Source organism: Temnothorax longispinosus, chromosome 3 (genome assembly GCF_030848805.1).
Source record: "Temnothorax longispinosus isolate EJ_2023e chromosome 3, Tlon_JGU_v1, whole genome shotgun sequence".
Classification (NCBI taxonomy): Eukaryota; Metazoa; Arthropoda; class Insecta; order Hymenoptera; family Formicidae; genus Temnothorax; species Temnothorax longispinosus.
In genome coordinates, this window is record NC_092360.1 from 2,553,991 (window position 1) to 2,579,115 (window position 25,125).

The 25,125-nt window shown below is 32.2% G+C and overlaps 3 protein-coding genes across 8 annotated transcripts; 1 reads left to right on the plus strand and 2 right to left on the minus strand.

Annotated features, from left to right (window-relative positions):
* Positions 1 to 521: 521 nt before the first annotated feature.
* Spin (Protein spinster) lies at positions 522 to 9,798 on the minus strand. 2 transcript variants are annotated; one of them, XM_071772140.1, is made up of 10 exons: positions 9,600 to 9,798; positions 9,216 to 9,412; positions 8,915 to 9,066; positions 8,619 to 8,822; positions 7,032 to 7,166; positions 6,680 to 6,941; positions 6,495 to 6,593; positions 6,203 to 6,416; positions 4,048 to 4,140; positions 522 to 2,096 (listed from the first exon to the last, which is right to left on the minus strand). In XM_071772140.1, exons 1-9 carry the CDS (start codon positions 9,796 to 9,798, stop codon positions 4,088 to 4,090), a joined length of 1,515 nt encoding a protein of 504 aa, XP_071628241.1. In that variant the 3' UTR covers positions 522 to 2,096; positions 4,048 to 4,087. The 2 variants fall into 2 exon arrangements, with proteins under 2 accessions (XP_071628241.1, XP_071628240.1); XM_071772139.1 differs by lacking the exon at positions 4,048 to 4,140.
* Positions 9,799 to 10,595: 797 nt separating this feature from the next.
* Positions 10,596 to 13,405, plus strand: LOC139809323 (lys-63-specific deubiquitinase BRCC36). Of its 5 annotated transcripts, none has more exons than XR_011731083.1 (8): positions 10,596 to 10,810; positions 11,344 to 11,477; positions 11,570 to 11,774; positions 11,864 to 11,952; positions 12,153 to 12,257; positions 12,333 to 12,435; positions 12,560 to 12,777; positions 12,868 to 13,405. XR_011731083.1 is itself a non-coding variant. In XM_071772142.1 (7 exons), exons 2-7 carry the CDS (start codon positions 11,364 to 11,366, stop codon positions 12,882 to 12,884), a joined length of 633 nt encoding a protein of 210 aa, XP_071628243.1. In that variant the 5' UTR covers positions 10,596 to 10,810; positions 11,344 to 11,363; the 3' UTR covers positions 12,885 to 13,405. The 5 variants fall into 5 exon arrangements, 2 of the variants coding, with proteins under 2 accessions (XP_071628243.1, XP_071628242.1); XR_011731085.1 differs by lacking the exon at positions 10,596 to 10,810 and adding an exon at positions 10,885 to 11,024; XR_011731084.1 differs by lacking the exon at positions 10,596 to 10,810 and adding an exon at positions 11,041 to 11,258.
* Positions 13,406 to 14,414: 1,009 nt separating this feature from the next.
* On the minus strand, positions 14,415 to 24,018 carry Ksr (kinase suppressor of ras). Its single transcript, XM_071772138.1, is given in 17 exon segments — positions 14,415 to 14,672; positions 14,790 to 14,919; positions 15,181 to 15,315; positions 15,405 to 15,538; positions 15,865 to 16,047; positions 16,173 to 16,355; positions 17,657 to 17,910; positions 17,987 to 18,104; positions 20,647 to 20,783; positions 20,921 to 21,178; positions 21,253 to 21,521; positions 21,656 to 21,818; positions 21,902 to 22,141; positions 22,236 to 22,383; positions 22,553 to 22,690; positions 23,664 to 23,852; positions 23,854 to 24,018. Coding segments are annotated over 17 exon segments (2,949 nt in total). The 5' UTR covers positions 23,971 to 24,018; the 3' UTR covers positions 14,415 to 14,519.
* Between the last annotated feature and the right edge of the window lie 1,107 nt (positions 24,019 to 25,125).

Genomic DNA, 25,125 nt, shown 5'->3' on the forward strand with positions numbered 1-25,125 from the left:
TCCGATAGCTCATTCTATTCAGGCCGTCTTCGACTTTCCATGAAAAATGCCGGCTTTGCCTGCTTATTTGTAACGCAACCACGACCTGCAGGTACACGCTACACGATGCTGCGGTGTATTTTGCGTATACAGGGTGACCTAAGAAAACGACCGAAGAGTTAATTTAAAAAAATCCATTATTATGAGTCTGGAAATTAATATAAAAATACAAGGCGAAATAAATAATTTTATGGAGATTCTGCAAAAATAATAAATTTTTAAAAATTGATGGAAACTTCTATAAAATATATTATTAATTTCCAAAAGCAGAAAATTGATTTTAAAATTATTTCTTAATTCGTTTTTAATCGCTTCCTACCATATATTATTCATCTTTAATCTAAAAAATAAAACAACATGATTAAAGATTAATTTACATATGTGTTGGTTACAATTATTATCATTCGCGAAATAATTTCTCTTCTCTTCAGTAGAAATTATCTGTAAATGAAATACATTAATTCTTAATATTACTAAGCAACTGTACGCAAAAAGATTTATTGCCATAATACATAACGTAATACAATTCGTTTCTTATAGTTAAAGTATCATCAAATTCAGATAATTCTACAATCCATAATTTCTGCTTATTATTTTATACATAAGTACTGCCATTTTGCGCTAAAATGCATACAGTTCAACCACTTTTATCATATGGTTTATTTAATTGAGTGTTATCAACACATGTTTAAATAAAAGCTCGCGACAATTGTATTTTTTCGTGTTTAGTTAAATAAATTTCATATTCTTTAATTTTCCAAATCAAAGTTCATTAATTTAATATAGATTTTATAGTTTTATTTAATCAATACTAACTTTACATCATTTTGTGCTCACTTTCTTTTTATGATGTATTAACGTTATATATTTAATTATACAATAATATAAAATATATGTACATATTTTTCGATAGATTTTATTAATCTTTTAATAATGTCCTAATGTCCTAATGTTTCACAAAACAGAGTACTATATTTCTGTTTAATTAGATATAAACATTCAAACTCGCATTATATAGTGATTATAAATATAAACAGAGAATTCATATATTTAAAAATTTGGAAAGAATCAATATATATATATATATATATATATATATATATATATAATATCACTGAAAGAAAAGAGCAATAAATTCTGAAACAATTTATAATACTTATATTGATTACTTAAAATCAATACATTTTTAGAGTATTACTATATATTATATAATAATTTTATATTATAATTGTAATATTTCTGAAAAAAATATTTAGAAATGTTTTAATGTTTCGAAAAAAAGACATTAACATTTATACTTATTGAAATATCTTTATCTACACATATCTCTGACTTACCAAAACTTAATAATTAATTACTACAAGTTTTATGTAAAAAATAAGCATATTTGTAGCAATTATTGAAAATGTTTTCTGAAGAATTATGTAATTGTTAGTATTTTTACAGTTTAATGCTAAAGCAGTACTGATAAATTAATCAAATATTTATACCAATTAAAATAATTATGTATCTTACATACAAATTATTTACTAATACAACCTTACCACATAGATTATTTATACAATTTGCATCTATTATGTGATGATTTCATAATACATTACATGAATTTGCAATATGAGTTATTATAAAAATATAACATTTAAAAATATTGTACTATTTATATGTGCATCTTCATTCAGATTTTAAGAGTTTCATTGCTGACTTGTCTAATGTATTGTACATTATTAACAGTAGTAACTTATAACTATTTTTCTCTGGGGGTACTCTTCATTATGACTATATGAAAGCTTTCTTCGCAAATACATTCTGTATATAATACATATATCCTTGTATCAATAACATATTTTATATTATAAAATCAAACCAATAGCTATGTTTGATAGAACCATGCTGTACATTCATAACAATAGCTTATTTAAAGTATCAAGACCCTATAAAAATCTAGTCAGACGGTTCCACTTGATGCCTGTTAAATTCTAGTATCGTATTTGTATCATTTTGTAATTCGCTGTTAACTGGATCATTGCAAATACATACTGAGTCTGAAAGACTTCCACCTGAAAATAATATAAATAATATAAATTATTAACATATGTTATTATATAACATACAGATCCAGATAGATAAAAAAAATCTGCAGCTAAATATACAATATCAATTTATGTATAAATATACAATAATATAAACATTACACACATAAATTATATTATTATTGTATTAAAATCGTAAATTATTTTTTGTTCGAAAAGTTTCCATGTTTTTAAATTGATTAATTCCTATATTTTATATTTCTCCAATAAACAAGTAATATTTAAATAATTAACATATTTTATTTTATCAAACATAAAGAAGATCCTTGTTTCCATGTAATGACAGGATATGACAAGACTTCTAAAGTGAAATAAACAGTGGAGTACACACACAACCAATATACATCCATTGATTAAAAAAACAACAGATAACACATAAGCAATCTTTCAAGCATCTATATAAAGCTAGAATGCTAAAATCCATATATGATAAAAATGTATAGCAATAATATTGTACAACACCAAGCATAAATTATGCGTAATGCATCTTGAAATCCCATCTATTCAGTTTTTAATATAAATATATTTATATATATTGACAAATTTGTAAAGCAAAAACATATAGATACAAACATATAGACATATTTACAAAACAAATCATATAATTAGATTGCATTAATAAACTCGATTATGGGTTTACTATATCCCAATTACAATTTAGTTATTTAAAAACATACATGCAACATTGTACCATATCCACATAACATACATCCACAGATATACATAAACTAAAGTCTATTAGTTGTGTTACATTCCACACATAGATTTATAGGCAAGCTTCATCAGTCTAAAAGATGACCTCACATCACTTTGATATTAAGTTTTAATATCATTATAAGTATTTGTATACAATACTTTACTCAATAAATACTTGTAAAAAAACCAATTTTTTAAGTACTAATGTTAATTCTAATAATAGGAATATCAAGCTTGAGCTATATTTTATCTATATTATAACTATTTAAAGATATAATTATATAATCAAATTAAGTTGTTGTATATAAGTTTTGTGATTGTTAAAAGTACCTAAATGTACAGATAGTAGAAGAAAATTTTTAATTATCTATTAAGTTATATTTTCTATTTATGATATCCACGGGCAAAACACAATGTCAAGACAATATAAATAACGAAAAAGCTCCATATTCCTGAGTTTGAAATTCTTCATGCATCTTTAGAAAATAATCATAAAAATAGAAAAGAAAAATAGAAAAATACTTTTAGAAATTCTAAACTAAAATTGTAATAATTTTACAAAATCCAATGTAAAAAATATTATGAAATGATAATTGATAATCAATTTAATTGTTTAATTAGTTTAATTTTGTTTTAAATATAATTTAATTTTATAAAAATATACAAATTTTTATTTATAAGATCAACCAACATATATTTCTTAAATAAATTTAATTCTTTTATTTAATACAGCTAAATATACTGAACTTTGAATCTTATTTGATAAAGAGATGTTGATGTTGTTTTTTCGTAAGTACTCAATAACTTAAATTCTTCAAGAATTAAGAATAAATATAGTAATTATAAATAATAGATAACTATAAATGACAATTAGAATAGAAATCTAACTATTAAGTCATGTACAATATAAAATATGTATAAATATATCAAATGTATCATATTGACTAATCACAAAATTTAATCTATGCACTGCGATAATGTTTTTATAAAATAAATAATTTAATAAATAGATATACATATCTATTTTGGAAATATATGTTGATATAGGTATCTCCTTCTCAAAATATTGTTTAAGTTAATTTATGAACATATAATATAATAAAGACAAACAATAAAGTATCACAGAACAGATAATTATCACTACTTATACAAAACCAGATTAAATTGATTACCAAATTAAATTTAAAAAAAAAGAATGAAATCATGAAAATAAATTATATACCAGGTATACAGCACATTATCAGGGGAGGCCCAGTGGTGATCTATAAATGCGTTGATTCAGCTTGCCCATTATTCTTAGTATCTAGATATTTGTCTGTAAGAAAGATGTTTGCATATTATATAAAAATAACTACATGCACATTCCGGACTAAACCATGTAACATATACTATGTACCGCTTATGATAAATATAGCCCATTTCTGAAAAATGTTCTAATAACAAAAATAATAAACTATTAATTAATTTATATAAATCAAATATTAAATTATCAAAATATAAATATATTGTACAATTGTAAAAATTATAAAATAACTTAGAAAATAAAAAAATTTCAACATATATTTCTTGATTTTGTACAAAAAATTTTTATACAAAATGCAGTTTGTCATTTTGAAGACATAATTAAATATATAATTGTGCTAAAAAATTAAAAAAAACAGGACATAAAGCTTCTCTTATGCCTATAACAATGTATGTGGAATGTTTCAACTGTCCTATATAAATTAAGATTGTGAAAATAGATTATATTTTAAAGACAGAATAATCTAAAAAAATAATTATTATCTAATTATAAAAAGATAAATATTATAATTATAGTATCGCAATTTTGGTTGTAAATAATAATAATAATAATAATAAATAAATGTATTGATTCTGTATTGATATCTATATAAAATTGTATATACGAAAAGCTAAAAAGCTACACGACAAGATTAATAAATAATAAAAAAATAATTATTTATCAATCTGAGATATATCACCAGCGTATGTAGGTATAAATTTAAATATGTTACTTGTGGATTGAGAACTGTGTATAATAAAATTATTTCTATATTAATATTAATCTTTGATTTGTGCGTTCTTTAACACGTTAAGCACCATTGTTAAATAGATTAATATCATAAATATAAACATGGAAATTTATAATAAATTTAATATAATTAAAAACTATTAACTTTCAAAAAACATATTACATATCTTTAATGTTAAAAGACATTTAATATAAATACATAGATATCTTACTCTTTAACATATATTTTGGTGGAACATAAAATAAAAATTCAAAACTATATTATAACGTTCAAAATTATTGCATATAAAACAATTCATCATAAAAAAATAAATATAAAAAAATATTTAATTTTAACAAGTTAAGCGCCACGGTTAAAAATACAAAAAATTGTTCAAAAATGTAAAAAAGCAGATAGATATATCTATAATTGTAATTTTTTAGAAAAGTTACAATTATAATTAAAAATAATTATACATTTAATAAGTTTTTGAAAGTTTTGGCCTAAATATTTTTTATAATTTTCTTATTAAAAAATTTTATAATTAAAATTAAAAAAATTAATGTAATAAATAAATAAAATGTATAAATAAAAATTAATATTTTTTCCACTTCTCCTTGCAATCTTGTAAAATATTTTATATATATTTCACATTATTACATTGAATTACATTTAAATATTTACATATTTTTAAATATATTTTTTATATATTGTTTCATATATTATCACGCAATATATTTCAATATAACAGATAAAACTTTTTGGCGCTTAACGTGTTAAATAATACTATAATTAATAAAGGTAGATATACTACCTTCTTTTTGGTCCCAAAGCTTGTGCTTGTAAGTCCAAAGTTGCGAACAATTCATGCACTGTGCAAAAATAGAATTAGTTTTAGTAGAGCTGCAAATTTTTATTTCACATTCCAACCAGACCTAAACTACAGAGGTAATATATGTATATATGTTAGTTTATTAATGCGATATAGCATTATTGTATGTTAACAATTAATCAGCTATTTGATTATTCAATAGCTTAATATATGTATTGCACTTACCGAATAATGCGTGAGCATTGATATTGATGCTTTACTTAATAATAATGTTTATATGCAAAATATTTGGCACTAAATATAAAAAAAAATTACTCTTGCGAAAACCCACATTTATACTTGCGCTAATGTATTTTATACATAAGAAAAAGTTATAACAACATTATTCATAACAATATTAGTGTATATACATATTTATATGTCAAACATCAAGCTGTATTAGTGACGATTTCAATTGTAGACATGCAAAACACAGTGCGGTATCTAAACATCAATTTTGTCTTACTGTCTAGTATGCATATTATTTTACTTACCCGCGATAGCAAGGTCGACTAATGCCTTATCCTTCTGTATATGCAATGCTGTTAGGAAGAAGAATAGAGCACCGAGTACTTCGACAAACATTGTCAGAAACATTGCATATTGTAGGCTACGAAACTCGACAGCTACATTTTGATTGTCATGAACACTAGATTGTTCTCCTACAGCTAAATCTGACAAGAACGATGACTTTAATCCTTCTGATATCTAAAAGAATATTAATAATTAATTATTTGTGATATTAGTAGTTGTGAGTTGATTTCTATTGATTTCTATAATACATACAAGTCCAATAAGGTAAGGACTGCCTGCATCTCCGAGAGCATGTGCAATGAGTATTTGGAATGCCTCTGCTGTAGATCTTCTTGTGGGAATTACTACATACTGCAATATAATTAAAAAATTAAATTTATTGAAGTATAAATAAATCATAAGAGAAATATATATAGATATGTTGTATTGTCACTTACCAGTAATATATCAGCTACAATAGCCCAATTCAAATTTAATGATAACTGACCAAAGAATACTAATGTATAACAAAGAGTAGGATTTGTATTGGCAGTAATCATAGCGAAGAATAATAAAGGAGCACTTATTAGAAGACCTACGGCGCATATCAGAGGATCAGCTTGTTGCCAATAAGTTCGTAATTTTTGTGCTATAGTAGAGCCTAAGGGTACACCTATTAAACCGGATGCCATACCGATTAATCCAAACTTATATGCAACACTGAAACATTGTAACAATAATTATATAATTATATAATTATATATTTTTACAATATAATAAACACACTACAATAAATGCTAAAAAACATACTCATCTGGATCAACATTTGCTCCATAAGGAAGTAATTTAAAACCTAATTCTAGATATGTTGGCGCCCACCATGCCAGCGCACCAGTGACAAACGCCACGCAAGTAAATCCTGCAGTAGACAGCATAAAGCTCGAACTGAAAATCATGTCAATAATATAGCAAATGTAGTATTAACTACAAATTATAAGAAAAAAGTAATATAATAACTTCGATTATCTGTCATCCTATTTACCATCAATCTTTATAATCTGTTTATAACTTATTGAACCAATAAAAAATAAATAATTAAAATTTAATTAAATGTGATTAAGTTATATATTATGTAATAAAATAAACAAATTAAATAAATCAATCTCTATTTGAGATATATATGTACAGATTATTCACTTAAGTGTTAACACATTTATTATCTTATTTGAATCGTTAAAGATATTAAGATGCGGTTTTCATTGACAATGAGATAAACTAGATAAAAAAGCTATTAATTTGCCAAATTGCAGTTTGTTGTAGAACTTTTATTTGTAAAAATTCTGACTCTTATTTGATTTTTTAAATGTATCTATGTTTTTTTATGCAGCACATTAAAGTTGATTGAAATACGAATAAATAGATATAACATTTGTTACATTTTAACAAATAAATAATTATTGCAAAAACAATGTTAGTAAGTTCGAACATTTTGCGACATGTCTACCGCCGCATAGAAGGTCACAACTTCGCGCGACTGAGAAGTCTACTCATGACTCAGACCACTCAGACCGTCAAGGTGAATTGGTCTGTTAATATGACTACATATTTGTGGGCTCAAGTATCTCTTTTGTAAGTTTATAGGAATAAAATATCTGTTTTGCATTACATTTATCAACATGTTACACAGTTGTTTGGACCCTATCATATAATACAGAAACTTAGAAAGTGATATAAAGAAATAAGCATAGAATGTGACGAAATAATGGAAAATAACTAATCTTAATCATTAGTATACATTCCGTTTCCGTTTTGTAATTTGCATTGCAAATCTAAAATATATACTAGTGACGAACACAGATTAGCTGCTTTACTACGCAATAATTATTGCTGCGTCTTACTTTGACGATTTGAATGGGTAGATTTCCTATTTGCACGAAGTGAGATCTCTGTCAATAAAAATTCTATTAAAAAAATTGCAATTTGGCAAATTAGTAGCCTCTTTATCTAGTTTATCTGAGTGAAACTGCATCTCAATATCTTTAATAGGTAGGAGAAAATAGGTGTGTTAACTCTTAAATAAATGTGTGTGTATGTGTGTGTGTAAGTATGCGTGCGCACACACACGTATGCACGCACACGTGAATATACATTATATATATTGTACATATATATATAATGTACATATTTTATCCATTTATTCACTCATTTGTCGTGATCTTGGCCCCATATGGCCCTGACAGATAGTTGAAGTTCTATTGCACAAAGTTCACGTCTTATCTGAACAATTAATAATGGATAGAACAATATAAATCACTACTATAATAAAAAAGCATTAATAAATACGTTCTACTCGTTATTATAATAGCTTCAATCAAAAAATATAATATTGATAATTACTTTTTTAATAACTCCTTGATATCATACGACCATGTAGTACTTGTCAAATGAACACCTCCTTCTCGTTCACCTCTGATAGGATCTCTTACTACAGTGAGTAACAGAAGAATCGCTACAATACCTAATATAGGAGTAATACGTAATCCCCACTGCCAGTGACCAGAAATACGAGCTGTTTCACCTCCCGTAATATATCCTAAACCACTGAAATAATACACATACATTTAACAGAAGAGTATTAAGAAATATATATTCTAATCTATATATATTCTAAATGCAGAGCGTAATCAACATACCTTCCAACTGGAATAGCAAAGTAAAATAAGGCGAGCATTTTAGAACGCACATCTTTTACGAATAAATCGCTAATAATCGTTGGCGCGATTGTAGAGTAACTAGCTTCTCCTATGCCAACAAGTGCTCTAAAGAATAGGAACCATCCAAATGTCTGAAATAAATTAAAAATATTACACATAAGACGTATACTTCATAATTTTTGCGTACGGCAAAATTAGATGCGTTAATGCATTTAGATGCATTTTTCCATGTTAATATTGAATTGAACAAAAGATTCTATATGAAAAAAGATATACTTGCTTTCATGTAAGAACCAATAAATGTCGTTAGGCACCATAGAAATACGCCACTGCTCATAATAAACTTTCTATTATAACGATCTCCCAGATATCCGAATAACGGCGCAAACACCATGTAGCTCAAAATGAACGCTGTTTGCAGTAGTCCAGACTTATCGTTGCCGATATCAAAGTCATGCTTGATATCCGGCAGTACACCTAAAATAAAACATGAGTTTTTTAATCAATAAACTGAGAGAAATAATGTTTCCTGTCCAAGAGATCACTCTTTCTCTCTCTCTCCCTCTCTATCTCTCTCTTATGATGTTTCATCAATTTGAAAACATTTCTCAGAAATAAGAAATCTATAAATTCGAAATTTTTCGTAAGGCAAAGCGAGACTCACCAGCGACCGTAAAACGGTCCATGTAATTTATAAGATTCACGAAGCAGAGAACCACGACTGTGATCCAGTCGGCCGCGCTGATCGACCTCAGCTCCGACGGCATCGTTGCTTTCACGCGCGTCTCCCTCGGGTCGTCCTGATCCGCATTTACCGCACGATACTTATTTTCCGTGTTGACGGGCGCACGATCGTCTACCATGGCGCGACAGGTTCCTCGGTAATCTCGCCGTTAATCGCGTCGCACTGTTCAAATTAATGTAATTCATGAGTTCAGCAAATTATCGCTGATTTAAAAGCTACCTCAATTCGGCATTGTCAGTTACCCCGCGACAAGACATAACCTCAAAGCCCGCCGACGTTGCCCCGCCGCGCGATGACAAAAAACTGTTTGCGAGCAATGCGAGCATCTTCGAGCGTCACAGTGTGCGCATCACACCACCTCTGATTGAACTCCAAAGACAAAAGTGGGATTGTGATTGTGCGAGCGATCGAGAGCACGCGTGTCTATATGCGTGCGTGCGTAAGTATGTATGTACGTCGTGTGTATGTAGTATGTACACGTATATCGTACAATACTCCGCGCTGGCGCGCACGCAAAATATTCCGTTCTCGCGCCGCGCGCGTAAAATCCGTATGAATCCGTACAAGACAAGCCGCGTCGCCGCGGCGTGCGGTATAATTGCGTTGCACAAGTCAAACGTAAACAGCATAGATCGAGCGAAATTAATTGGAATTGATCTCCGCCAGCTGACACTTTACGGCGTCGCGGGCAGCGCGGGTCGCGCGCGTGGCACGGCGAGCGAGCGCGGTTTTTAATTCGTACAACGCGATTCCGCAGGATTCACCCTTGGGCCTTGGACTCTTCGGACTGGGCGCTTGAGCCAGCTTGAGCGAAATATATCGTTTGTTCGCCAGTCCGTTAATTTCTGATCAATCCCGGGGGCGGGGATTCACGCTAATCACAGCGCCCCGTTGCGTTCGAGCGCGTGTGGCGAAGCGAGGAGGCGGATCGCGGCAAAGGGGAAGCTGGACAAGATCGGAGTATCGGAGAGAGATCATTGAACCGCGGGAGCGAGAAACGCAGGGAGTCGCGACTCGACGAGGGAGAGATCTGTCGACCTGCGCTTAGCCCACGGCTGCAACGTACCTTGACTGCACGTCGCGTGTTTACCTGGACTCTGGACTCCAGATTGCTAGTTCGCAATCCGCTGGTAAATATATATCACGATATATCTTGTTTACCGAGCAGAAAACACAGACATTCGAAAGGCAGTGCGAGTAACGCGCTATATGCACCTTTGATTGACACACCAGTCCGCAGGAAAATGTTCTCGGCTCGAAATGGGACCATACAGGCACCTAATTTAATGTCGGACGAACCGGCGTGTGTACGTGGGCGGTGGGCGTCAATTCAGAAAGAGTGGTGTAGGTTATGCATACATTACTATCTCACGTCATCTCGCATATAATTGCCTTGTTAAGGGATCTTGGCTTAGAAGAAGCCTCTTCTTCTGAGAACTCTCTTTTAATTAAGATATGAGGCACATGATCCATTTGTCCATACCCAGAGGATAGCTCCAAATTTCGATGTCGCACCAGGGTCAATTATATGCTATTGTTTGAATTATATTCTTTTGGCTCTGGAAACCTAAGCGTCTAGTGCGTTACTTGCAGTGTCTAAAATGAGAGTATAGAATTCAGCAATCATGAATTTATTCGCATCTTATGTATTTAATTTTTGCAGGATTAATATTTTTGTAAACAATGGATGACTCTCCACTGCAAAAAGTGGAACTGCAAACAGACGTCTACATGGTGTGTTTGCAGCATGCATTATCCACAGAGAACTTTGAAGTAATGGGTTTACTTATCGGTAACGTAAGTGGAACTTGCTACTACTTTATGCTCGATATTCCTTTATTATTTCTTATACAATTGATAAAGCAAACCATTAATTATCCCCCTTTTAGTTTGCTTGTGGAGTAGCAAAAATATCAGCTGTTATTATTTTGCGACGTCTAGATAAGAAGAAAGACAGAGTAGAAATTTCATCAGAACAATTACTAAAAGCTGCTGCTGAAGCCGAACGATTAACCGTAGAATTAAATCGACCTATGCGTGTCCTTGGCTGGTATCATTCGCATCCACATATTACAGTTTGTCCATCACACGTTGGTGTGTATCACAAATATTTCTCTCGTCAAAATGTTTGAGTACAATGTAATTTACATTCAAAATTTTTACATTAAATTTTTGTCTTGCAGATGTCAGAACTCAAGCTACCTATCAAACAATGGATCACAGTTTTGTAGGCTTAATATTCTCAGTGTTTTCAGAGGGCAAAGAATCAAAAGTAATATATATTTTCGTTATATTAATTTCTACATCAACAAACGAAATTTACAACTATTGATGTGGCCTATATGGTTTAAAATTGTTAATAATCTCAATATAAAACTTCCAGTGCATGTAACTTATGTAACAAATAATCTATAGAATGTTTAAAGTTGTTGATGTACATAAATGATATAATAATGATTTTTTTTTACTTAGGAACACGAAATCTTCTTAAATTGTTTTCAATCAGATAATGGTGAAGCCACAGAGATACCATTAGAGATAGTACATACTCCAGATATTTCAGATAGATGTTTAAGAGTAAGATTCTAATTTTTTATATTATTATAGAGAGATCAAAGAAAGCTTTTTATTTGAAATTAAATAATATTGCAGACAATGACAGACCTGTCAAAAATTTTGGTGCAAGAAGAAGAAGATATGGCTGAAGCCTGTAAAGATCATCCAGATGTCCTCGCCAGTATTCACAATGACGCTGGTATGTTTTTGTTTATTATACATTTTATAAATTAAATATACATACTTATAATTAAAATAATAGTTTATAATATCTGACAAAAGTAGATAACTAATCGATAAATAAAGATAATTTTTATTTGCAGTCAGGACACGTGCGTTAGTTCACATAACAGATATCATTACAAAGCCTTTGGTACAAACGTTTGAAAAAAGAATAGCGTTAAATAAATTGCGTACTATACATCTCCGAAGACAACTACAAGAATTACAAAAGATGTGCAGTGGATAAAAATACTTTTTCGGAATCAATAATTTCTTACAAATGAATAATTTGTTTGCTCTTTAAATAATAAGCTCTTATGTAATAAAAACAAGATTTTAAAAAATAAATATTTAATTAAATTAAAATTGATTACATATGTTAGTAATTTAGCACTTTTTATTTATTTAGGAGGGACTCCTAGGTAGTCCTGGGTACTTACTACTTAGAATGTTCCAAGCCTGGGTACTCGTCGCAACCATGTTGGAATCGTGATGTCAGAAGCGAAAAATGACACGTTGAAAATTCTTGCATGGTATCTCCAAATAAAAAGATATTTGCTTAAATTAACACTAGATCACTTAGCATATTTAAAAAATAATCCGAGTTGCATCCCTTTTCCCTTACCAAAGGGAAAAGAATAGACTTATAGCTATGACATATTAAAAGTTTTATTGCGTCTACTATATACTTTTTACCGTTTGTATTTTCTCATTTATTTGGAATAACGAATAGAAATTTCTTGTCATTAATAATGTTTATATCAAGCAAATAAAATATTTTATTTAAAAAGATCCTATATGCATGTAAAACAATATTTCTTAATTATAAAATCGTTATAATGTTTATATATAACTAGTATAGATTGTAGAATAATTCATCTATAAGCGAAAGCCTTAAACTGAAAACAAGATGAAAGAAGGAAAGGAGACCGAGGGGTTCATAAGTAACTAGAAAAAAATTTGTACATCGGATTTCAGAGGAAGGATTTCAGGGGGTTTCACTGGATTTTAGACAGATTTCATGATGGCCTGTAATATACCGAATTTCAATAGTTGTAACCCCCTCGGAAGAGACTTGAAAAAATTCAAGTAACATTATCAGGAAAAACAACTTATTATTTATATATTATTTATTAATTGCAGGATTATCCATTATAAAAGAAAATTATACTCATAATTCGTTTGTATACGCATTGGCACACGGACTCGAGATAAATAAGTCGAGTAGATTTTTTCATCGTTTCGCTCGCGCGAAGACTAATTGAAGAAAAATAAAATAAATTATAATTAATCCTCTAAACACTCGGACTGTTGAAAACACGCAATTTCTGCCATGGTAGCTACTCACGGTACAATATAAAACATACAGCAAAAGAACAGGTAATCGATATCGTAAATCAAGCAACAATAAAATGTGGCAAAAATATCAATTTAAACTGTTTCTTTCAAATCATTAACGTACAATCAAAAGCAGATTTGAAAAAACTTATATTTATTTTGTTATAATTATTAGTAATTATAATAGATATAAATATGGTAATTATCTGATAATTTTATTTATAAAACAATTTATTTAAAACAAATTGTCTATCGCCTATTATTCTCAGTAAGTTATATCACCTGAGAGAGAACAAAAGATCAATCAACATTTCTTAAAACATACACTGAAGAGCTGTTCTACAATACACATATAAAAATGCTTGTTTTGAAAATTATATTACTTATTTATAAATATTTGTAGATTTTACATATATTTAAAATACAAAAGATATTTACATATGTTTAATAAATACAAATCATAAATATATACATATCTCCTCCTAAAGAGGGAGACTTTAGTGTTACGATTCTATTCACAAAAATAGATATGTATTCGCAACAATTTAACATTTTTAATTATTGTATTAATATTCTTGCTTTGTACATTTTAATAAATTAGTAATACAAACAAACGCGAATCTTTTAGTGATTTTTATTTTACTTTTCTTGAACAAAGATCGGGCAATAATTCTATATTTACATTACAAGAACAACAGCATATTTAAATAAACTTAAATGTATTCAAAACATAGATTCTGCAGAACGAGAACAATTTGTAGGATTGGAGGAACTACGCGCTAACATTTTGCGAGGCAGCCTTTTGAGTAGATTTATTATCTCTATAAAGTCAAGACGTTTTGTTGGATGGTATGACCAGCAATGCATTAGAATATCCTATAAAAAAATTGTAAAATTTCCATAATTTTTGCAAATAGTGCATAGAATAGCGTATAGAATTTACAAACAAATCATATAATACAAATGTACGCATGTTCTAAACTCTCTATGTACCTTCACATCACGGGAAGCTTGCAAATTTGCTAAAGATTGTTTCATTCCTTTTCCAACTTGCCAAACAATAGCTTCGGTAGATTGACCTCTAAAAGGCCACTCACTACATAACAACTCATACCAGATAGTCCTATCGGAAAATATCTTTTTTCAATCTTTCATTGTTATTCATTTATATTTACACGTACACATTTGTCATACTTTTTAGAATAAATATAAATTTAAAATCGTCATCACTTATTAATTACAAGAAATAGTGCATTCTAACATAAACCAATATTTTATCATTTTTTATTATATAATATTATGTAAATGATTAAATATATTATATATTTTATAGCTTTTGGGATAGATCTAGAATTGCATACTTAAATATCGTAAAAGTACTAACCCAAATGCATACACATCAGAACCGATTGAATATGGTATTTTGTCCTGACCTCGATTTAATGGTCTTAGTCGGCGAATAATCTCAGGTGCTAAGTAACATAACCAACCTGGTGGTATATTCAATGCTTCTCCTTTCCTAAATATTTATATAAAATCAGCTTATTTTAAATATTAGAATACAACTTATTTAGCAGGAATAAATTTTATTCTAAGATATAATTTTACCTATTTCCATGGCACAATTTGGTAATATTAAACAGACCGAAATCTGATATCAGAACTTTTCTATTTTCTATAAATACGTTCTTGCTCCTAAGATCCTTGTGTATTATCTCACGAGAATGAAGATATTTCATACCCTATAAAATAAAGTTAGTACAAGAATACACTATAAGATTATTCGAATATCTCCAATTTTTTAGTAAAATTTTTAATACCTTAATTAAAATTTACGTTTCATTTATGTGTCTGTAATGCCATTTTTAATACATTAAATTTATTCAATTAATAGTAATAGTTATATGCATACAGACAACATGGCTTAAAAAAATTTGAAAAATTTTACGCACAAATCAAGAGACACGGTAGTGTCTCACGCAAAGTACACGCGAAGCGAGACCGTACCGTGACTCTTTTACGCGAACGCACGAGTTGCGAGTACCCGAGATTTTGAGATCATGTTTACCTGACAAATCTGTTGAGCTATAAAATTCATTTCAGCTAAAGTATATCTGTCTCCTCCTAAATGAAGATGAGTGTAAAGTGTCGTGCCTCTAGACAAACTAGTCACTAGAGCCAATTGAGGTTTCATACAAACTCCCAAAAATAATATTAAATTGTCGTGCCGAGCTATTCGGCATGCAGCTACCTATAATAACCAAAAATATAAAATATCTATCATTATTATTTAAGCATAAAATCTCTTTATTTTTTAATCATAAATACCTCTTAGTATTAACAATTTCAAGTTTTAATATAATCATATATTCTTACCTCTAATTTGAATGTTTCTAATATCTTGTCATCTTCCGAATAAAAACTAAAAATATTTAAAACTTTAATTGCAATATCTCCATGCCAAAAACCTCGATGTACTGTAGCAAATCTTCCTTTTCCTATCTGTTTTATAATCTTCAATTCATCATATGGAATGTCCCAGTCTTGTCCCATTGTCATCTATAAAATATAAACATTTTTAATTAGATACATTTTTTATTTTATATTTTTATCGAGAGATTAATCAGATGTAATACATATGTTACGGCCAATTTGATTAATTCGGGAATTATGCATAATGGCCGGGCAATATGCATAATTCCCGCTTCTTTTGGGACATTTAAATAATAAAAGCAAAAATGTTCAAATTAATCAAATTTTCATTATGCATATTTCCCAATGCTAAATGGTCATTTTGATAAATCACCTTATTTGAGTTGATTTTCCCGACAATCTTAGCCCCTTGCACAATAGGCGATAGCGATGCGAGGTGCTACATGGGTTTACAACTTTCCACGCGTGGAAAGCCCACGCATGTACTTTGAAGGCACACTATGTGTCTAGTTTAATAATAGTGGAGCCCCCCGCAGGGGGGGGGGGGCGGAACCTACTGCCTCCACGCATACACTTTCCATGCGAAACGAGGTGCCACATGGGTTTACAACTTTCCACGCGTGGAAAGTCCACGCATGTACTTTGAAGGCACACTATGTGTCTAGTTTAATAATAGTGGAGCCCCCAGGGGGGGGGGCGGAACCTACTGCCTCCACGCATACACTTTCCATGCGAAACGAGGTGCCACATGGGTTTACAACTTTCCACGCGTGGAAAGTCCACGCATGTACTTTGAAGGCACACTATGTGTCTAGTTTAATAATAGTGGAGCCCCCCGCAGGGGGGGGGCGGAACCTACTGCCTATACGCATACACTTTCCACGCGAAACGTGATGCCACATGGGTTTACAACTTTCCACGCGTGGAAAGTCCACGCATGTACTTTGAGGACACACTATGTGTCTAGTTTAATAATAGTGGAGCCCCCCGCAGGGGGCGGAACCTACTGCCTCCACGCATACACTTTCCACGCGAAACGAGATGCCACATGGGTTTACAACTTTCCACGCGTGAAAAGTGTATGCGTGGAGGCAGTAGGTTCCGCCCCACTACGGGGGGCTCCACTATTATTAAACTAGACACATAGTGTGCCTTCAAAGTACATGTGTGGGGTTTCCACGCGTGGAAAGTTGTAAACCCATGTGGCACCTCGTTTCGCGTGGAAAGTGTATGCGTGGAGGCAGTAAGTTCCGCCCCCCCCCCTGCGGTGGGCTCCACTATTATTAAACTAGACACATAGTGTGCCTTCAAAATACATGCGTGGACTTTCCACGCGTGGAAAGTTGTAAACCCATATAGCACCTCGCATCGCTATCGCCTATTGTGCAAGGGGCTTAAGATTGCCGGGAAAATCAACTCAAACATACACTATTTTGTCGAGGGCAACGATATGTAACTCCAGCTGCCAGTACTTCGCTGTCAGAGCTTAGAGATTCCTGAGAATCAGTACTCTTTGGTATCTCTTCTGAATCTGAGATATTATATTCTGAAACACTTAGTCTTCTGTCATACTTATCATCCGTATCACTTTTTCTTCTCTTATCACTCGAAATTGCTAACTCGGATCTGTATTTCATCTCCTGCAGTTTTTCAGAAAGTACCTCCTTTCTAATCAGTACATCTAGAAGCAAAGTAAATGGTATCCCAATATTCTGAAGCTAAAGCTATAAATCACAACAATAAATGCCTTTATTTACCTGGAAAATGAAACTGTTTTAAAAACGTGTGTGTATTGTGGCTAATAGTGGCTGATAGCAATGCCGGACTAGAAGGTGTTGAGCGGTTATATCTCAAGGTATTTAAACTAGAATCGCCCTAATAAATAATAAACATACATACATACATACACACATATATATATATATATATATATATATATATATATAAAGATTTTGCATCATTTTATCTATATAAAATTATCAAAAATGATTCGTTATGCAATATAAAATATCTATACATTTACATCATTATATAAAAATTTACTTGCGTAATTTAGTTTTAAATATATATTTTTAAAATTTCTGAATACATTTTTTTGCATCGATAACAGCGAATGGCTCTTAATTAGCCCTGTTTCCTTCACGATTGGATTTCCAACAGAGCCTCTACTCAACGATTTTTAAACACTGGCTGAAAGTATCCGTAACTACACTTTTTTTTTGTTGCTCGAGACTGATGGTTCTTCTTGCGAATGGGGAGGGTAAGTTTCCTCTACATTTTATAATATTATTCCTACACATTTATATATATATATATATATATATATACCCGGTTTTCATAGCGTTTTTCGCCTTCCGGTTCCCAGTTTCCAGCCTTTCCTGTCTTTCCAATCTCCTGGTTGTAGATTGCGTTCTGACATGGCCTTTTGTATTCCGCTCAACCACGTTGCTTTGGGCCTTCCTCTTTTCCTTCTCTAAGTTGGGGTCCACTTCAAGATTTGCTTGGGGAGTCTTTCTTGTCTTCTTTGGATTTCATCTATTATTGTTCGATCTACTTTCATTATTTCCCGGATTCTTTCATTTCGGACTTTTTCTAATCTGGACACTCCCGCAGCTCTTCTCCAGAAGTCCATCTCCAGGACTAGCAGACAACGTTCCAAGGATTTTGTTAATTGTCAGGTTTCACATCCGTACAATACTATCCCCTGGAAAATTGTATATAATACGCTTGCGCGCTCTGGATATGCTTTTTGACCATAGGACTGAGTTCAGACAGCCTACTGCCTGTTTTCCTTTCATTATTCGGTTCTCTATTTCGTGTTCAGTTCGGCCACTATTGTCTATTTTCGTGCCCAAGTAAATGTATTCTGTGCAAGATCCTATTGTTTCGGTGTTGTCTACGTTCAGATTATCCTTTTCGTTTCCTATACATAGATATTTTGTTTTTGACCGATTCACCGATAGTCCCCATTCGTCATACTCTTTAAATAACCTTCTCTTCATGAATTCCAGGTCCTCTTTGTCTTGCGCAATTACAACTTGGTCGTCTGCGAAATGGAGAGTATATAAGGAGGAGTATATAAGGACCTATCGTTTAACTCTACTTTTATTCCGTTGCATGCTCGCCTCCATTCACTAAGGGCCTCATTTAAGTATATTTTAAATAAAGTAGGAGAGAGGCAGCAACCTTGTCGAAGGCCTTTCGTGACTGGAAAGCTTTCCGATATGTTATTTCCGAGTTTGATCCGCGATGTTGCTTAATCATATAATTGTTTTATTGCTGTTATTACGGGACTTATTTATCCGAGACTTTTCTAGTACTTGCCAGAGTTTTTGCACAGAGACAGTATCATAGGCCTCAGTTAGATCGACAAACAGCATGAAGATCTCTCCGTTGGTCGCGACTTTCTTTTCGTTGAGCTGAGCCAAACTGAAGATGTGGTCCAGACACGAGCGACCCGTTCGGAATCCTGCTTGTTCTTCAATTTCTTGGGGGCCATACTCTTCTTCTATGATGTTTCGAAGTACTTTCCCGTATAGTCGACTCATAGTGCTTGTGACACATATGCATCTGTAGTTTGAGCAGTCGTCTCTTTTCCCTTTTTTATGGATCGGGGTAATCCAGGCTTCTTTCCATGCCCTGGGGATCCTTTCTCCATTTAGATATCTTGTGAAGAGTTCCCTAAGGAGAGTAACAAGTTTTTGAGTCCACATTTTATCAATTCAGCAGGAATTCTTTCTGGTCTGCTCGCTTTGGCGTTCTTCATGGATTTTATAGCTTTCCATATAATTCCTTCATCAATATCAATATGTTGCCCTTGGACTTGATATGTTTTTGAGGAGTTTGTGAGGTATATTGTCCTGTCTTCTTTAAATTGTTCCGAGTAATGCTGTTTCCATGCGTTTATCTGGTTTGGCTGGATGTTTATTTTGTTTATGTTGCCCGTTTTTAGAGTTCGGATCAGTTTCCAGGCTTCCGATGATTTTGTTCCTCCTATGTAGCAGTCCCACACATTTACATAAAATATATTTAAGATTCGACAATATCTCCATTCTTTCTGGCGGGAATCCAGAGGAGACTTATATATATTCCTCGTCATTCGTAGAATGATTACCGTTCGTCAATTAATTTGCCACACATTTTATCATATGCTGAAGATGGTCTAAGTTAAGACCGATACGTTCGAACTAATTATTGACTGAATAAATTTTTTCGCATCGATAACAACGAATGGCTCTTAATTAGCCCTGTTTCCTTCACGATTGGATTTCTAACAGAGCCTCTACACAACGATATATTTTTAAAAACTCACTAAAAATATTTGGAAATATTTGGAAATTGTAAACCAAGTCCACTGCTTGGCGATGTGAGCTAAAGTTAATAAAATATATTATATTTGATAGAAATTGTAACATACCTGACAAGGTATATTCATAGAAGATTGTGTATATGACAGTCTCCTGTCTTTGCGATTTAAAGGGGGTAATAAATTTGCATTATTCGAAGATGTTGCGGCAGGCCTCTTTAATACTGGAGAAACATTCAGCAAATTACCTAAAATAATGTATTTTTATGACTTACTGTTAAACATTTGTTACTCTTGAAAAAACTTGGTAATATAACTTAAAGAAAATATGAAAAAAAACTTAGACAATAATTAGCAGTATTAAAGTTGCAATGTTTTTACGTACTCTCAGATTGCATAGTTCGTTTAAACTCAGCATAAAATCCTCGAGGTAGGCCACAAGAAGGAGGTACTTTGGATCCACATTCACGATGGCATCTATATTTACATTCCTTGCATTTTAAAGTGTTCATAAACATCGGTTTCTCACAATAGTCACATACTGTCATTACATTAAAAGATCTGGTAAAGCGATGAGCAATTATATGACTCATGCCGCGAGACACAGGAGTACATGGAGATTTTGGCACGTTGAGACTTGTTTCTAAAAATAAAACAAAAAATATAATTTATTTATTTAAAGAATATAGCGTTAAAAAACGTTTCTATTTCATGTACCTGATCCCGCAAGATTATCATCACTTTCTGCATTTGTAGTACAGATTGGTGGTGGTTTAAAAAATGATTTAATAGGTGATTTAACAGGTGATTTAATAGGTGATTTAACAGGCGATTTAATAGGTGATTTAACAGGGCTATTACAATTTGACAAAAGACTTTCTTCCCTTCCATAGTCTGTTGTACCATAATCTAAACTTTGTTCCGTTGGTAAATTTCTTCTCACAGAAAAATTACTTTTGTTCTTTATAGGAAAGTCACTTCTAAAACTAAAAAGATATAATGTTAGTATATATTTAAAAGATAAATATTTTATTAAAATAAAGGTTTAGAAAATTACCACAATGAAATAACATGTAATGAAATTAATAGAAAATGCATAGCAAACTATTCTAAGTATTACCTAGATAATGTATCATCATTATCAAGTTGCATACTATCAGGACGACTTGCCAATTGTGATTCATGAGATTTTGACTTAGCTAATGGAAATACTTCAGATGGGCTATTTTGCACACTAATCAGTTGTTTTTTACATGGAGGAGGAGTTGACGGAAATTTAATTTCTATAATCAAGAAAAATTTATGTATTTTAATCTTCAAAATATAACCCAAGATAATTAAAGAAGTATATTTTCTTTATACTTACCACGTTCTTGCTTTAGTAATGAAGAGATACAAGAAGGACTACTTAGTATCAAAGATGCAGAAGCTGCTGGTAACATATCATTGTTGTTATTATGATATGGAATGCTACTCTCTGATGGAATAGAACACCGTTGACGAGATAGAATTGGCTTAGAACAAATTTCCTTGCGTAAATGATAACTGTCCCAAGAATCCCAGTATAAATCTGAATCATTCTCCGTATCTCCTTTTATTAGAATATCTAACAAAAATAGTAAAATATGTATGCATTATTTTGTTATTCATATATACAAATAAAATAAATTGTTTTTACAATAATATAAAATTTTATTTACCCATGTATCGCCATAAATTACTCAGTGCTTTACGAAGCCTACGACATTCTTCCTTGTAGTATATACAATTTTTATTTAACATACTGTTTAATTCATGTTCAGACTTCTCTCTCAGGTCTTCAAGAGTATTAACTTTGAAACAAACCATCTAAAATATTATAACAGGGCATTAAAGAAACAGAAATTAAGACTTGGTTTGGTAATGTCATTTAAATTTATTTTTAAATTGTAATAAAATAACATTGTGTAATAAAACTAATAATAAACGTAACAAATCATAAAAAATCTATTCATATCTGTGCTCATATAATTGTTACCTGAATTGATTCCTGAGTGAGACCGACTACCCGCAACCATTGTTGTAACGATGGATATTCTATTATGTCTGACGGCAACGGGTTGGCCAATCTGGCCTTTGCCACAAGTTGTTTGCAGTATAACTTTATTAATTTCCCCTATAAAAAAATATTTAAATATATAGATATATGTAATTATTTATTTAAATATAGATAAATCTTATTCCGCTATTGTGACACATATTAAGTATTAATCTCTACAAAGTTATATAATTTATATATTATGTACACGTATATTAATTTTAAGCTTCGTTGTTTATTACCGTAATTGTGTATGTTTATTTGAAATAAAGGTACAATGCTCAAACACGAAATATACACCGAGAATAAAAATTATTTATATTTATATCGAGTATCATATACAAGCCTACAAATTTCTACCACTAAAACATTTTAAGCAATCATTACGACATTACACCATAATCCCACCATAAACGTATATAAATTTTAAATAATATTATCTATATCTTTCAATGGAATCGTAATAACATCACAAATTTCTCAATCTCACAAACTGGACACATATTTATTCAAGATAAGCATACAACACTCAAACACGACATATTGCACATTTTATACTCGGATTAAAAATTATGTATATCAAATGTCATATTATAACTTTCCTATGACCATAAATTTCACTACAAAAACATGTTAAATTTTGGGATTACGATCATTATGTCATAATCTCAAAATTACAGATAAATCTTAAGTGTGACATTATCCGTGTCTATCAACGGAGTGACATGACAAATTTCTCATTCACAAACTGGAAACGGCAGGAAGAAGGCATTCTGAAGAGCAATGTAAACAAATGTAAACAGCTGAAGCTGTCATAACGCGGAGCACGGCGGGGCCGCGGGTCACGACATTTTCGGCGTTCCCGCCGACATGACGGAGTCCGGAGGTTCTCGAGGCTTTGAACGACGGCGAGACGGCGCGGTTGCAACTTGTTGACGATCAACAGAGAGAAAGAGAGGCGCCAACGACCAGCGTCGTCGGGGCAAATCGGTCCTGATTTTCGCGCGCGAGGGGCGAGGGGTACGGCCGGACTTGTGGAGGGCCCCCTCACCTCCAGCATCCTTATCTCCTGCTGGGTCAGCTCCGCGGTAACGGAGCATTGGGTCCGCAAATCGTCGAGCTGATCGGCGGTGAAGTTAATCATAGTTTGCACGACGTCCAGGGTACGTCGTACGCTCTCCACGTCCCCATAGGCTGCCATTCCTCGCGCGACGGCCAACCCAACGCGCGAATTCTCATCAATACGGGATACGGGCTCTCGCTCTCACTTGACGGGCATAACGCCGACCACGCTTGATACCCCCGTCCGGTCGTTTATCGTCGCCGCTTCGCCGTATAACCAAACCACTTATCAACATTGACAACCATCTTGGCCGCCTGTCGATGACGTCAATCGACGCTGCCCATGCCGGGCTCCGGGCTCAGGGCTGTAAGGGCTGTTGAGGAGCTCGACCGATCAGCACGCTCATTCGCGTAGCACGGGCGTTCGCAAAGCTAAACACTTTTTAGCTCGCGTTGTAAACGGGCTTTTCACTCATTTTCTCGCACTCCTACTACGTTTACGCGAGCGTTACTTCTGCAGTAACTTACGATAATTCCTTCGCGTAAACGGGATTTTGTAGTAACTTAAGGCCGTTGCACGTAACAAAGTTTTAGTCATCATCGTAAGGCCGTAAGAAAATAGACCAATCACAGTCGATTATTCTTCGAGCTCAAGGAAAATAATCGAGTGTGATTGGTCTATTTTCTTACGGCCTTACGATTATGACTTAAAACTTTGTTACGTGCAACATGCAATGGCCTTTACGATAATTTACTCCACGTAAACGAGTGAATTATCGTAAGTTACTACAGAAGTAACGCTCGCGTAAACGTAGTATCCGTCCCTTCACCGTTTCGTCAGTTAAAGGTCAATCCAGACAAACTTGCATAGCGCATAAACATAAGCATAAAGGCTGATTTATAGAGGCCGTAACCGTTGATTCAAGCCGTAATCTTTAAGAAATTGACCAATCATAGTCGAATGTGAGAAGAACAACGTGCGGTAGAGTGCGTTGACCAATCAGAAGGCTGCCGCAAGTCGCCTGCGGCAAAATCAAAATTTGTGATTGGTCAATGCACTCTGCCGCATGGCGTTTCCGCGTCTATGGAGTCTTAGCATTACTGTACAGATTAAATTATTTAAGATTCTTGGTGAAATAATAATTATTAAGATATTTCTTAAACTTTTTTAATGTGTAAAACATACATCATTGATATTGTATTTTAAGTTTCAAAATTTTTTGCAACAAAACAATTTTTTTAATTGTTTAAACAATACTAATTATTAAAAAGAAAAAGGCCAATGATCGAGCATTAGAGATTAGAGATCGAGATGTTTTTTTTTATACCTTGACCATACAACCTGACAAAAACAACACTTCTTATGGACTGGACCCGATTTATTCTCGCCTCCGAACCCTGTCATACCGGCACCAGAGTGAATTTTGGAACGCAGCCGGCGCAGCCCTTGA

What these genes read in the sequence shown, in the direction of transcription:
- Spin (XM_071772139.1), bottom strand. Translation starts at nt 9,798, where the DNA reads ATGGTAGACGATCGTGCGCCCGTCAACACGGAAAATAAGTATCGTGCG. An exon ending in TTATTGGTTCTTACATGAAA is followed by an intron (nt 9,067 to 9,215) that starts GCAAGTATATCT and finishes AATTTATTTCAG; the next exon opens with ACATTTGGATGGTTCCTATT. An exon ending in GTCCTTACCTTATTGGACTT is followed by an intron (nt 6,417 to 6,494) that starts GTATGTATTATA and finishes ATATTCTTTTAG; the next exon opens with ATATCAGAAGGATTAAAGTC.
- LOC139809323 (XM_071772141.1), top strand. Translation starts at nt 11,364, where the DNA reads ATGGATGACTCTCCACTGCAAAAAGTGGAACTGCAAACAGACGTCTAC. An exon ending in TGGGTTTACTTATCGGTAAC is followed by an intron (nt 11,478 to 11,569) that starts GTAAGTGGAACT and finishes TCCCCCTTTTAG; the next exon opens with TTTGCTTGTGGAGTAGCAAA. An exon ending in AGTTTGTCCATCACACGTTG is followed by an intron (nt 11,775 to 11,863) that starts GTGTGTATCACA and finishes TTTGTCTTGCAG; the next exon opens with ATGTCAGAACTCAAGCTACC.